The sequence below is a fragment of the Oncorhynchus masou genome, chromosome 6 (assembly GCF_036934945.1).
Source record: "Oncorhynchus masou masou isolate Uvic2021 chromosome 6, UVic_Omas_1.1, whole genome shotgun sequence".
Lineage (NCBI taxonomy): Eukaryota > Metazoa > Chordata > Actinopteri > Salmoniformes > Salmonidae > Oncorhynchus > Oncorhynchus masou.
In genome coordinates this window covers 28,742,751-28,757,731 of record NC_088217.1, presented here as the reverse complement: position 1 = coordinate 28,757,731, position 14,981 = coordinate 28,742,751, and the positions used below count along the sequence as shown (strand labels likewise).

The window sequence follows — 14,981 nt, the reverse complement described above, 5'->3', positions numbered from 1 at the left end:
CTGGACGTCTGCGGGTAGCCAGCAGGTTATCCAGCAGAATGGACAGGTCCACCAGCTGGTCAAAGGTGAGGTTGGTGTCCTGCAGGCCAACTCACGACGGACATCCTCGTGGAAACTGCAGTGATAGTGGTCGATCAGGGCCCTGTCGTTCCATCCCGCGCCGGCGGCCAGGGTCCAAAAGTCCACCGTGAACTCCTGGGTGCTGCTCGTCCCCTGCCTCAGGTGGAAGAGACATTCACCCGCCGCTCTACCCTCAGGCGGGTGGTCGAAGACAGCCCGGAAGCAGCAGATGAAATCCTCAAAGTGGTCCAGCGCCGCATCTCCTTCTCCCCACACAGCGTTGGCCCACTCCCGAGCTTTCCCCGAGAGGCACAAGACGAGGGCGGACACCCTCTCACGGCCCGAGGGAGCTGGGTATAAATCCAGCTGCAGCAGGAAACCCTGGCAGCGTGCGGCCGTCCCATCGTACTCCCTGGGAAGTGCGAGACGAATCCCACTGGAACCGGGTGCAGAGGGAGTGAGTAGTGGAGATCCCTGTTGTGCTGGTGGGGGAGCTGGAGGGACTCTCTGTCTCTCCCAGCGGTCCATCGTTTGAACGACGCGATCCATGGCGGTGCCGAGATGGTGAAGCATCGCTGCGTGCTCCTGAAAGTGCTCCTCGACTCTGCTACCAGGGGTACCTGCTCCTGCTGACTCCATAATTCAGGTGTGGAATTCTGTAAAGGAGTGTGTAACTGGCTGCAGGGAAGTCAGGCGCAGGAGAGCAGAAATGGGTAGCAAACGGAGCCCTTTATTGAGGCGAACAAAACACGGCACTCAGAAAACTAAACACACACGGGTTACAATAACCCGGCGCAAATCAGCCTAGAGTACACATTCATTTACATATAACAATTCCACACACAGACATGGGGGGAAACAGAGGGTTATATGCAAGACGAGTAATGAGGGAATGCAAACCAGGTGTGCGGGAAAACAAGACAAAACAAATGAAAAATTAAAGGTGGATCGATGGTGGCTAGAAGACCGGTGACGTCGACCCCCGAACGTCGCCCGGACAAGGAGAGTGTACATTCTCAATGAAATAAGCATTATATCAAATGAATAACTTTCAAGCCTCTTAATATAGGCGAGAAGCCAACTGAAGATGGAACAATATTGACAACTTCTGTCACATGCATTTACTGTTAGCTTTTTCAAAAGCTTTGAAACTGGCAGCAATGATGTTAATGAAGTCTAACTAACAGAATAAACCAACAGACCATTTCAACTGCACTGAGATGCAGTCCTTAGACACTTGCAAAGCGTGCTGGGTATTTTTTGAAAGTCAACATTTGGTCGGTGCGGACCATAGACAAATCTGAAATGATCACAGATGTCTACGCGATGTTTCACAAGTTTGAACAGCACAGTAGAGCACAGTACAGTAAAGTACAGTACGGTATGGTATGGCATGATACGGTGCAGGATAGTAGAGTTTAATTCAGTAGAGTTCAGTACAATGCAGTGCAGTTTAGTATAGTTCAGTAAAGTATATTAGAGTAAAGTAGGGTACAATACATCACACTATACTTTACTTGTATTTATTTTGCTGTATTCCACTGTGCTCTACTGTATTGTAGTCCCCTGTACTGTATCGTACTGTGCTATACTCTACTTTTTTTTCTTTAAGGTACTGTGTACAGTATTATGTAATGTACTGTACTCTGCTGCACTCTACCGTACTTAGGGCTGGGTGGTATATCGTATTTTACTATACAACCGCTATTGATGCACGGACAGGTTTGGGTTATTACTTCAACTTCTATAATGGTATTTGAATGTTAAATGTGATATGCCATGTGTAATGTCAATTTTTATAGTTTAGACAGCTACTTGAGTCATCCCTCTCCGCTCTCTCTCTCTCTCTCCATGCCGCTTTCCACATGGACCTAGCCCTGCCCCCTGTCACTGAAGGAGCGCATTTGTTGTTGCTTGACCACAAGACACTTGCCTTCAGTCTGCATGGTCAATGCAGCATATGCAAAACGTCAGTACAGAGACGGTGGAGTCGCAATTCAACTGCTCAGACACGAGACGTATGTGGCAGGGTCTACAGACAATCACGGATTACAAAGGGAAAACGAGCCACGTCGCTTGCTCACAGACAAGCTAAACACCTTCGTAAGACATTTTAGCATGTTAACCCCTCGCAAGACGGCATCCCTTGCCGCGTCCTCAGAGCATGCGCAGACAAGCTGGCTGGAGTGTTTACGAACATATTCAATCTCTCCCTATCCCAGTCTGCTGTCCCCACTTGCTTCAAGATGTACACCATTGTTCCTGTACCCAAGAAAGCAAAGGATAACTGAGCTAAATGACTATCGCCCCGTAGCACTCACTTCTGCCATCATGAAGGGCTTTGAAAGTCTAGTTATTAAGGATCATATCACCTTCACCTTACCTGACACCCTAGACCCACTTCAATTTGCTTTCCGCCCCAATAGATCCAGAGACGATGCAATTGCCATCGCATTGCACACTGCCCTATCCCATCTGGACAAGAAGAATACCTATGTCAGAATGTTGTTCATTGACTATAGCTCAGCCTTCAACACCATAGTACCCTCCAAGCTCATCATTCAGTTTGGGGCCCTGGGTCTGAACCCTGCCCTGCGCAACTGGGTCCTGGACTTCCTGACGGGCCGCCCCCAGGTGGTGAAGTTAGGAAACAACACCTCCACTTTGCTGATACTCAACACAGGAGCCCCACAAGTGTGTGTGTTTAGCCCCCTCCTGTACTCCCTGTTCACCATGACTGTGTGGCCATGCACACCTCCAACTCAATCATCAGGTTTGCAGACGACACAACAGTAGGCCTGATTACCAACAATGATGAGAAAGCCTACAGGGAGGAGGTGAGGGCCCTATGGGTGTGGTGCCAGGCAAATAACCTCTCCCTCAATGTCAACAAAACAAAGGAGCTGAGAGTGGACTTCAGGAAACAGCAGAGGGTGCACACCCGTATACACATCAACGGGACCTCAGTGGAGGTGGAAAGCTTCAAGTTCCTTGGCGTACACATCACTGACAATCTGAAATGGTCCACCCACACAGACAGTGTGGTGAAGAAGGCGCAATTCGGCTTGTCCCCTAAGACAATCAGAATTTTTTCAGATGCACAATTGAGAGCATCCTGTCGGGCTGCATCATTGACTGGTACGGCAACTGCACCGCCCGCAACAGCTGGGCACACCAGGGGCACACTGCCCTCCAGGACACCTACAGCATCCGATGTCACAGGAAGGCTAAAAAGATTGCCAATGACAACCATGGCCTGTTCACCCGCTATCATCCAGAAGGTGAGGTCAGTACAGGTGCATCAAAGCTGGGACCGAGAGACTGAAAAACAGCTTCTATCTCAAGGCCATCAAACTGTTAAATAGACATCACTAGCCGGCTACCACCCGGTTACTCAACCCTGCACCTTAGAGGCTGCTGCCCTATATACATAGACATGGAATCACTGGCCACTTTAATAGTTGAACACTAGTCACTTTAGTAATGTTTACTTACTGCTTTACACATTCCATATGTACAGTATATACTTTATTCTATTCTACTGTATTTTTGTCAATACCACTCCGACATTGCTCATCCTAATATTTATATATTTCTTAATTTCATTATTTTACTTTTATATTTTTGTATTGTTGTGAATTGTTAGATATTACTGCACTGTTGGAGCTAGGAACACAAGCATTTCGCTACACCCGCAATAACATTTGCTAATATGTGTATGTGACCAATACGTTTGATTTGATTTGACATGCAACAATGTTGGTTGAAGTTGAATTGAACAGCATAAAACAATTAGAATAGAGAAAGACCCATTGAAATCACTGTATGTGATGCCACTGTAGAATCACGCACTACTCATAAAGCACATTTTGAACTTTTTTTATTCAAAAACATAAAATAACGTCAAATACCATTTTTTTTTTAAATACTGTGATATGATATTTTGGACATTTCGCCCAGCCCTAACTGTACTGTGCTGTCCAAACGTGAAACATGGATGTCTATGATTGGTCCAAATCTGAACCAAACATAGTCCTTGCCATGTCTGACTTTCTCTGTAATTCATTTCCTGTTGTTGGGCTTTGCACCACAATCGAATCAACCTGCCTTATAATAAATGAGATTGCTGTTTTGCTTCCTCTCTCCATGCCTCTGTCTTTCCTTAATGGAAGACTACACACTGCAGCAATTAATGTAATGACCAATATTCACATATGACCACTGATGAGGTTTCCTGTGTCCTGAGTCTCTATCTGCATCGCCTCCCTTCACACACACACAAGCACACACTTGTACAGACACACACCAAAGCTATCTTATCTGATGCAAAATCTCAGACATAGTCACCATCTAATGTACAGACCTCATATTTCCTGTATTAGTACCTCCTCCCAGCAGACGTGTACAAAGCAGCAGCCATTTCAAAGATGTGTGTCTAGCAACTCACCTAAAGCTGCAGCACTGGCTACACAGGTCAGACCAGGTAGGTAATGACAGCGTGAAATGTGGCATGAAACACATGGTGGCATTAGAGGGAACATGCGCTCAGTAGGTTGACATTCTCCCCCTGCATATCTAACCTCAACAGTCAAGCTTAAAGTTCATGAAAGTCTGAAAGTTAGAACAAAAAAAATCAGAAATCATTCATAAAGTATTCATGCGTTACAACAGCATCGGAAGCCATTGGTAAGAAAATTCCATGCTTGTAGGGAGACACAATTGTTATTTTATACACAGATGACTCCATATTTGTACATGATCACACAACTGCTGTCTGGAATATTAAAATGTGGTCTGACTTTCAATGACTAATCACAAGAGAGTAGAGAGCCCCAAGTTAAATAATTTCCAACCCCCACAGGGACTTCAGACCCTCTGAGCAAAAAAGATTCTCTCCATAAGGCCTTTGAGAGGAGTTGACACAATACCAACGACCCTGGTCCCTGCTACAGCTGTCCAATTCCATGCTCTGCTTGGGGAGAAGACAGGCCTGAACTCAGTTAATTTGAAGTTGTCTATGCTGTTTGAATTTAAGGTTGAGCAAATATGGTTAATGAAATTGTATTTTAAAACAGTAATACATGTCAATACGTTTATGAAAGTTATCACAAAAATGCCACTTCTGTGATTATTTTGGCAGATGAGCAGAGTAGTTATTCTAACTGGTATGCCTAATGACAATGTTATGACCTCTAGTCACCTTCTCAGACAGCTGTGAACAGCCTGGTAGTTTGGGCCTTAGTTCCTTCACATTCATTGAACTACTATTGTGTCTCTTTGTGGGGCATCTCACAGTGCTATTACAGCAGAGCCAGACAAAGGCCAGTAGGATTTTTTCTAAATCAGCCCAAACGTCTATTCATTGCATGATATGAGGGTTATCAACAACTCCACAAAAGGCAATTCAAACACTCACCTGTGGTTTCCAAAAGTATACAGTAGACAAATGCAACTGTTACGCTCTATAATCAATGACATACACTAACATCCTCGAAATATAACCAGTGCTTCAAATGTCAATTCAATCAAGAACAGTCATTTTATTGAAGGGGATCAAGACTCATTGTGTTATCCCACATTTCTATACACTGGTACTTTCAGTTCTACTCTGACTATATTTGCATCATTTATGAGATAAGAAACAGTCAAAGTTCAGCCTCATTCAGGGCAAGCTGTGATATCCAACACAGCAGAACAGTCATAGCAAGTGCTGTATTTTGTATTATGAGACATTACTTAATATACACAGGTCAATAAACAAACACATTTCCAAACATTTAAAATGGACTTTTATTGCTTAAAGGAGAGAGCAAAATTTAAAAGTCAAGGTTACAAAGGGACAGCAAAAAAAATGGTTTTAGAAGGAATGTTGAGGAAAAAGGTTGAATGTGTTGACAGGCAGAAAATTCCTGATCCTAATAGTTTAGTATTCTTCTCCCTCATCCTCTCCCTCCACACTATCTGCTCCCACCTCTTCATAATCTTTCTCCAGGGCAGCCATGTCCTCCCTGGCCTCAGAGAACTCTCCCTCCTCCATACCCTCACCTACGTACCAGTGCACAAAAGCACGCTTGGCGTACATCAGGTCAAACTTGTGGTCAAGACGGGCCCAGGCCTCTGCCACTGCAGTGGTGTTGCTAAGCATGCACACTGCCCTCTGGACCTTGGCCAGATCTCCACCAGGTACCACAGTTGGTGGCTGGTAGTTGATACCAACCTTGAAACCAGTTGGGCACCAGTCTACAAACTGGATGGAGCGTTTTGTTTTGATGGTGGCAATGGCAGCATTGACATCTTTGGGCACAACGTCGCCACGGTACAGCAGACAGCAGGCCATGTACTTGCCGTGACGTGGGTCACATTTCACCATCTGATTACATGGCTCAAAACAGGCATTTGTGATCTCTGAAACAGTCAGCTGCTCATGGTAAGCCTTCTCTGCTGAGATCACTGGGGCATAGGTGGCAAGGGGGAAGTGGATACGGGGATAGGGCACCAAGTTGGTCTGGAACTCTGTCAGATCAACATTGAGGGCACCATCGAATCGGAGGGATGCAGTGATGGAGGACACAATCTGACTGATCAACCTGTTAAGATTAGTGTAGGATGGACGCTCGATATCAAGGTTCCTGCGGCAGATGTCATAGATGGCCTCATTGTCTACCATGAAAGCACAATCAGAGTGCTCCAGGGTGGTGTGGGTGGTCAGGATGGCGTTGTAGGGCTCAACAACGGCTGTGGACACCTGGGGAGCTGGGTAGATGGAGAACTCAAGTTTGGACTTCTTGCCATAGTCAACAGACAAGCGCTCCATCAACAGGGAGGTGAAACCAGAACCGGTGCCACCTCCGAAGCTGTGGAAGACCAGGAAGCCCTGGAGGCCAGTGCACTGGTCAGCCTGGAGAGAGGGAGGAGAGAAGATTTTACATTTTAGGTAATTATTGAAGACAATAAGTATGCAGGATGTACAATAAGACCACTAAAAAGGTTATTGGAGATTCTCACCAGTTTGCGGATCCTGTCCAGTACCAAGTCAATAATCTCTTTGCCGATGGTGTAATGCCCACGGGCGTAGTTGTTGGCTGCATCCTCCTTCCCAGTGATCAGCTGCTCAGGGTGGAAGAGCTGGCGGTAAGTTCCAGAACGCACCTCATCTGGAGAAAGATATCTGTTAGCTTTTCCCAAGACTAAAGAGATTGCCTCCCGGCTGAATACCCTGGATCTGTGGCCCCCTATAGGTCTGCAAAGAAACTGCAGTAGGTCCACAAATATAGGAATTAATTTAATTGTTTTTATGAATATTGCTAGCAACAGAATAGACAGATTTTGAATTACATGACTACAGGAAAATAGAATATCTTTCTAATGATTTCAACTTTTTGCAATTCCACCCATTGGAGCGAATTAAACACTCACTGAAGTGTGTGCCATAGGCAAAGGCATAGGCATTTGACAAAGCACCCAGGAGTACTAGTTGCAGCAAGTGCCACTGGTAAGATTTCTTTGACTGAATACATCTTTGCAAACACAAAGCTGTCTTTGTTTATTAGCTGGAAAGGTAACTACAATGTTAGAGTTTAGTTTACACATCCTCTTCCAATTATAATGTGGGGAGGTCAATTAATAAACAATATCCCAAATCTATTCATTTTAAAATTCTCCTTGCCAGTCATTCACCTGATGACAAGACATTATTTTTTTTTAAATTGCTAACATTTGATGGGGACTGCGATTTGCCTGGCTGTGCGGCATTAGGCAAGAAGAGGTTTAAGACCACTGAGATAGCCCAATGGTAACAGAACGTCATTGTTTCAAGACAAAGTGATCTTACCGATGACAGTGGGCTCCAGATCTACAAACACAGCCCTGGGGACGTGCTTGCCAGCTCCAGTCTCACTGAAGAAGGTGTTGAAGGAGTCATCTCCTCCTCCAATGGTCTTGTCACTGGGCATCTTGCCATCGGGCTGTATCCCATGCTCAAGACAGTACAGCTCCCAGCATGCATTGCCGATCTGGACACCAGCCTGGCCCACGTGGACAGAGATACACTCACGCTGTGGGAAAAGGTCAAATCATGTCAAATTGAGTACAGATATTGGTAGTTTTTCCCTACAGAAGCATTTCAGTTAATGGAAAGAGAAACACCTTTTCATGAATTTACCATTTTGACTGTGGGCCTGTGTATCTGTTTTCAAGTTATGCATAGCTTTGGCTCTAACACCAGCATACCCAGGTCACCTGACTCACTGATTACATGCAGGTTTGGGGGATAAAGGCCTGCTCCTGTTGGTGTCAGAGCAAGAACATGACTTGCAGGCAGTAGGTGTTGGAGTAGAATAGCCTACTCACAGCCCTGAATCACTGAAGGGTTTAGCCTTGAGTGATAACAGGTCTTCTGAATTGAATCAAGCTTTAGACTGAGAAATTTAAGGAGACACTTCCAGACCATTAGTGTATTTAATAGGCTACAACCACACACTAAGAATGGATTTAAATATATACATTTGGCCTAACCAAACAATTAAGAATTTACTAATGATTTCAGTGTTATAGGCTATGGCAAAGTCCTTGCTCTGCTTGTCATCCTTTTAACATTAAGTCACCATTCGGTGCTCTTGACAATGGGAGCGATTATTGCTGTCGTCTGTGGTAATCCCCATTGCAAATGCAATTTAGAGTCATTATGTCAAAGATTAGCGATATATAGGGAGCAGTATAAAATCCATGATATGGCACAATTGTAACGATGTTATTTTCCGCGGGCAGAAAAGTAAGTGTAATAAAAATCGCCGCAATGGAGATGCAGATCGAGGCAAATATAGCATTTGAATTGGTACTGCCTTCTACAAAACGAAATACCAAAATAAAATGTGTAATACAGGTAATTGGACTATAGGAGGGTTACTATAGGCCTATACACGGATTATAATCATAAAATAGGCTACATCAGACCGTACTTTCCTTTCTCTACACAACATGGGCAAACACGTGGTCTGATTTGCATAGATTATTCTGGTGTAATGTTCAGACACCTGCCCGCCCTGGCATTCGATTTAAATTCGTACTGCTCATAACATTTCCCACCCCAAGAACTTTCACGGGCGTTAGTCTATTAAATGCGATATTGTGTAAATCACATGATTAAGTCATCTTAATTGTGAGATGATTTCCGATTTTACACTGTAGCCTAGCCTACAGTTATGATTGTGACCAAGACCGCATTGACACAATGAAACCGCCCTGCTCTTTTGAGTTGACCGCGTGCCACTTTCCGCAATGCAACAATGTAACAAAGCAAGAACGCTATGGTCAACGAGCGAGGCGATAGGAGAAGGAAGTATAAAGCGCCGCCCTACATAAGGAATAGAAGGCCTCTGAAGCTGTGGCGCAGCAGTAGAAATTAACGAAGACTTAATCGACATATGTTAAAGGTCACTTTGATATGCTAACAAAGACAATAAGATTAGGGCATTTTTATGCCGTCTATTCGTGTCAAATCGGATCATGTCTGATGGTCACTGAATTGACCCCCCCCCCCCCCAAATATAAATCATACAAAAGAACGGTTTCTTAAGACATTAAAATATATAGGCAAGTTTCACGGTGTCATGTTTGATTGGCATTTCGTAACATAAATTGTATTACGCGATGATGACACCACATTTAAAGTACATCACAATTCCAGTCATTTTCATATTCAAACTTACCATGTCTAAGATTAGGTGTTTGAAAGAGCAGTAAAGATAAAATAACAAACCGTAGATTTACGACCAACTCTCACAGAGGGACCTTTAGGAGTCTAATGTGAGAAGTTTAAGCAATGCGACAGGGTGGGGCTTTTTATACTGCTTATGACGGTCCACCACATTCGGGCGGGCTTTGGACACAAATTTACCACCCATCTGGCTAAAAGAGGCGTTCTTGATCGTTCTATTGGACCATTTGAACACGTAGGCGTACGTGGATGCCGATGACACGAAAGAAGGAATCCGTTAGGTTTATAATGTAGGCTACAACCAAAGTTCAAGGCAGTTAGGATAAGCAAATTCCCATTGCATGACAAAGTAGGCTACTGTCACACAGTCAAGAGCGATATTCAAAAACTATTTTAGATATAAGATAACTGAAAACGATAACAAAGTAATCTTAACACAATAGCCAACATTTTTTTAGGCCATCCTTCGATTTATTTATCTTATATGTTTTTGCTTTACATTTAATTTTTGAGATATTTTGTGGAACTGCTTTTGCTCATGGCTAGTAATTCTGCAGCTGAGAATCTTTCTATGGTAACTTTGTAGCCTGTAATTTGGAGGACACTGTTGTCATTTTACTGGTCTCAAGAAAACACTTACTTTGCCCTAGCTTCTTTGAGACAAGACACTTGGGATAGGTGCTTATGTAAGACTCAAGACTTTGGGGAAAAGGAATGAATATAGGCCTAGGCTGTTTTAGGCACTTCTAATATTAGCCTATTGGTTTGGTAGGCTATAAGAAAATGCAACCTGGTATGTCATGGAAAACTGGAGTCGGCTGTAGCCTATAGGTTTTTTCCTCTATATTGAAAGATGTATAATACCTCAAACATTTAGTGCAATAGCTACAGTGGACACATTAGATACCAACATTGATGGCAACATTAAAGTGGGTTTTACACAATCTTTCAGTCCAAAGATGAATGGATGTGCCATTACCTCCACCACACACACACACATACGCACGCCAGCCACTTTGCTGAGTCATTAAAGGGGGCTATTACACAGTGATTCATGAAGAACAGAAGCAAAAGGCATGATATTTTGGCCGGGTTTGGTAGGTGTAGGCCGTCATTGTAAATAATAATTTGTTCTTAACTGACTTGCCTAGTTAAAAAAAGGTTAAATAAAAAATTAAATAAAAAATAATATTAGAAATGAAAATGCAACATGTTGTTTTGTGCTACACCTGCTTACAAGAACTGCTATCATACATTGTCATAGAATGAATAGGCCTTGCCCTAAAAATGCTAGATTACATAAGGCATGAAAAATGGATAGCATCACTGTTTTTGAAATATATGCCAAAAAATGGACAGTGATCTGTCAGTAGAGTATTTCTGGTACAGTGTAGGCCTACTCATGAAACAGCAGATACTACAACCATGCCAAACCACAGGAGAGAGCCAGAGTTTTTGATTATGAATATATTGTTTATAAAGCCTTGCACCAGTCCAACTAGCTTAGCAAACTGCTAAGGATAACAATTTGTCAAATTTCCTGCTAAGGCGAATATAACATTTCAAATGTCTTATCAGTATGAAAACTGAGCTTTTCCACATACTGCAAACAACATAAATAATTGGACATTACAGAGACAGACATACTGTATAGTCTAGATAAAAGTAACGTTAGCATATTAAGTATTTTCCTTGGGTATATAAACTTACTGATATCAATTTACTCCGTGCTCACTTATCTGGATGTGATTCATAACATTGTTACAGGATTAATAACAAAGAAACAGAATAACCTTCATTGATGACTTTATTGGGCACTCGCCACAAACACACAGATGAAGCAAGGACATCAGCCTTTGTGAGTGAGCACATTTTAAAAGACTTGTGGGCTACACCTTACCACCCTGCTACTTCATGATGCTGGTTGTTCAAGGCAGAATTATTTAAGTCATTCTTAGCTCTGGTTCACCTAGTGATGTGTGAATTTGGCATAGGAATTAAGAAATATTTAATACTCCTCTCCCTCTCCCTCAATGGAGTCGATGCCCACCTCTTCATAATCTTTCTCCAGGGCAGCCATGTCCTCCCTGGCCTCAGAGAACTCTCCCTCCTCCATACCCTCACCTACGTACCAGTGCACAAAAGCACGCTTGGCGTACATCAGGTCAACCTTGTGGTCAAGACGGGCGCAGGACTCTGCCACTGCAGTGGTGTTGCTAAGCATGCACACTGCCCTCTGGACCTTGGCCAGATCTCCACCAGGTACCACAGTTGGTGGCTGGTAGTTGATACCAACCTTGAAACCAGTTGGGCACCAGTCTACAAACTGGATGGAGCGTTTTGTTTTGATGGTGGCAATGGCAGCATTGACATCTTTGGGCACAACGTCGCCACGGTACAGCAGACAGCAGGCCATGTACTTGCCGTGACGTGGGTCACATTTCACCATCTGATTTGCTGGCTCAAAGCAAGCATTTGTGATCTCAGATACTGAGAGCTGCTCATGGTAAGCCTTCTCTGCCGAGATCACTGGGGCATAGGTGGCCAGGGGTGGATACGGTGTGGATAAGGGGGTAGGGCACCACGTTGGTCTGGGAACTCTGTCAGATCAACATTGAAGGCACCATCGAATCAGAGGGAAGCAGTGATGGAGGACACAATCTGACTGATCAACCTGTTAAGATTAGTGTAGGAGGGACACTCGATATCAAAGTTCCTGCGGCAGATGTCATAGATGGCCTCATTGTCTACCATGAAAGCACAATCAGAGTGCTCCAGGGTGGTGTGGGTGGTCAGGATTGTAGGGCTCAACAATGGCTGTGGACACCTGAGGAGCTGGAGAAATGGAGAACTCAAGTTTGGACTTCTTGCTGTAGTTAACAGACAAGCGCTCAATCAACAGGGAGGTGAAACCAGAACCGGTGCCACCTCCGAAGCTGTGGAAGACCAGGAAGCCCTGGAGGCCAGTGCACTGGTCAGCCTGGAGAGAGAGGGAGGAGAGATGTTTCAGATCATCATGGTTGGATAACAATAATAAATATATGGACTGTAAGATAAGGCATCACGGTGTAATGCCCACAGGCGTAGTTGTTGGCTGCATCCTCCTTCCCAGTGATCAGCTGCTCAGCGTGGAAGAGCTGACAGTAAGTGTAACGGATGTGAAACGGCTAGCTTAGTTAGTGGTGCGCGCTAAATAGCGTTTCAATCGGTGACGTCACTTGCTCTGAGACCTTGAAGTAGTGGTTCCCCTTGCTCTGCAAGGGCCGTGGCTTTTGTGGAGCGATGGGTAACGATGCTTCGTGGGTGTCAGTTGTTGATGTTTGCAGAGGGTCCCTGGTTCGCGCCCGGGTATGGGCGAGGGGACGGTCTAAAGTTATACTGTTACATAAGTTCCTGTGCACACCTCATCTGGAACAAAGAAAGACCTGTTAGCTGAAGAAGTCAAGACTGAGATAGCACAGTGTCATCATCATTTTTTCAAGACAAAATGATCGTACCAATGACAGTGGCTCCAGATCTACAAACACAGCCCTGGGGACGTGCTTGCCAGCTCCAGTCTCACTGAAGAAGGTGTTGAAGGAGTCGTCCTCTCCTCCAATGGTCTTGACACTGGGCATCTGGATCCCGTGAACCAGACAGTAGAGTTCCCAGCATGCATTGCCCATCTGGACTCCAGCCTGACCGACTTGAACTGATATACACTCATGCTGGTTGAAAAAATAAACAAGTATATCAATCATTAAAAAAATAAATGACTTTCCAATTCATTTCCAAATTAATTTATAGGAAATCACAACCAGTCATAATGAGACCTTTGAAGTCTGAGTATGTTATTTTGGTCCGATTTCCTGGAAAGAGATTCATTTTAGTCCTGGACAAAAACGTATTTCAAGGGAGATTCTCCATTGACCACCTTTAGTAATCCGGGGCTAGGCTTAATCTGAGTCCAGGAAACTGGCCATTGAAGTCAGAATGTGTTTTACACAGTCACTCTTAATATCATAGCATAGCACCTAGGGCCATAACTGCTGATATCATAAAAAAATACATTTTTGAAATGCCAAGTCAGATTTGGTGCCATTCTGCACAGACAATCACATGCTGAGAGACAAACAATATATTTACAGTGTGCTAAAATGGTGTGGCAGATGTTAGCTTACCTCACTGAGTCCAAAATGAATAATTAAAGTAAGTGAATATAATATTCTACACCATAATACATATTTACCTTAAATTAATTTATCTTACATTTTAGAATTGTTCTATAAAATACTATTTATCTGATAAATTACACATAGTAGCCTATTATAATTCTATTGCAACTGTATCCCTTCACATAGGCCTAAATTAACTGTTTGGATTTGGCCAAAACATGCTTTTGCTTTTGTATTACTGAATTCACACCCTTACCAAACTTTCTTAGGGAGTGGCTTGCTTTGTGTGGCAGAGCAGTTTGTTACAGATGCCTTTCGATTCATTTAGGATGTTCCTATAAAAAACGTGGGTTTGAACCCTAAAAACCATCTTTCAACAAAACACAACATCAGAAACTTAGGAAAATATCAAACTCTCTACTACTAAACGCACATTTCTTGTAAGAATGCTAGAACATGCACGACCTACAATACCCATGAATTCTTTCTAGCCGCCCATAATCAACATTTCGAATATTTCATTGCAAATGTAACCACTCTCTCATTATGGAACATCTCACCATTTTTATACCCAAGTGTGCAAAACAATTATATACAACTATTTTTTATAACGAAATTAACAGCTCACCATTTTGATTCCTTTATGAGGAAAGAAATGATAGCGGCGTCGAAAAGATGTACAGTGAGTGAGTGCACTCTTCTCTTCCAGAAGCAGCAGAGAAGGGCGCGGGCCATTGCGGGAGGAGGAGGAGGGGGTGCTTTCTCATTGAATGAGTCAGGCAGCGACACACAGGCACAGTCCACTCCAGAATCGCGGACAAAATACAAAGCATCTTCGCAGATAATTACCTTGTTTTTAGTTGTATTATTACTATATTACTATAATTTGGAAGTCGAAATGAAACAGGCCTATGTAATACACACTGTAGATCAAATATAACTCAATGAGAGTGAGATAAAGTGAATTGGTATTGACCAATTATTTAATTATGTGAATATGATTGTTTTAATGTCGAGGAAAAACATTCAGGTTTAGCATTATGTGCTGTAGT

The 14,981-nt window shown here is 43.4% G+C and overlaps 1 protein-coding gene and 1 pseudogene across 1 annotated transcript; both read right to left on the bottom strand.

The window, feature by feature from the left end:
• Nucleotides 1-5,832: 5,832 nt before the first annotated feature.
• LOC135541839 (tubulin alpha-1C chain-like) lies at nucleotides 5,833-9,894 on the bottom strand. Its single transcript, XM_064968257.1, has 4 exons — nucleotides 9,768-9,894; nucleotides 7,892-8,114; nucleotides 7,066-7,214; nucleotides 5,833-6,958 (listed from the first exon to the last, which is right to left on the bottom strand). Exons 1-4 carry the CDS (start codon nucleotides 9,768-9,770, stop codon nucleotides 5,984-5,986), a joined length of 1,350 nt encoding a protein of 449 aa, XP_064824329.1. The 5' UTR covers nucleotides 9,771-9,894; the 3' UTR covers nucleotides 5,833-5,983.
• Nucleotides 9,895-11,533: 1,639 nt separating this feature from the next.
• On the bottom strand, nucleotides 11,534-14,634 carry LOC135541840 (tubulin alpha-8 chain-like; annotated as a pseudogene).
• Between the last annotated feature and the right edge of the window lie 347 nt (nucleotides 14,635-14,981).

Excerpts from the sequence above, each read along its gene's own strand:
- LOC135541839 (XM_064968257.1), bottom strand. Across the intron at positions 7,215-7,891 it reads TCTGGAGCCCACTGTCATCG|ATGAGGTGCGTTCTGGAACT; the intron begins GTAAGATCACTT and ends ATCTTTCTCCAG. Across the intron at positions 6,959-7,065 it reads TGGACAGGATCCGCAAACTG|GCTGACCAGTGCACTGGCCT; the intron begins GTGAGAATCTCC and ends CCCTCTCTCCAG.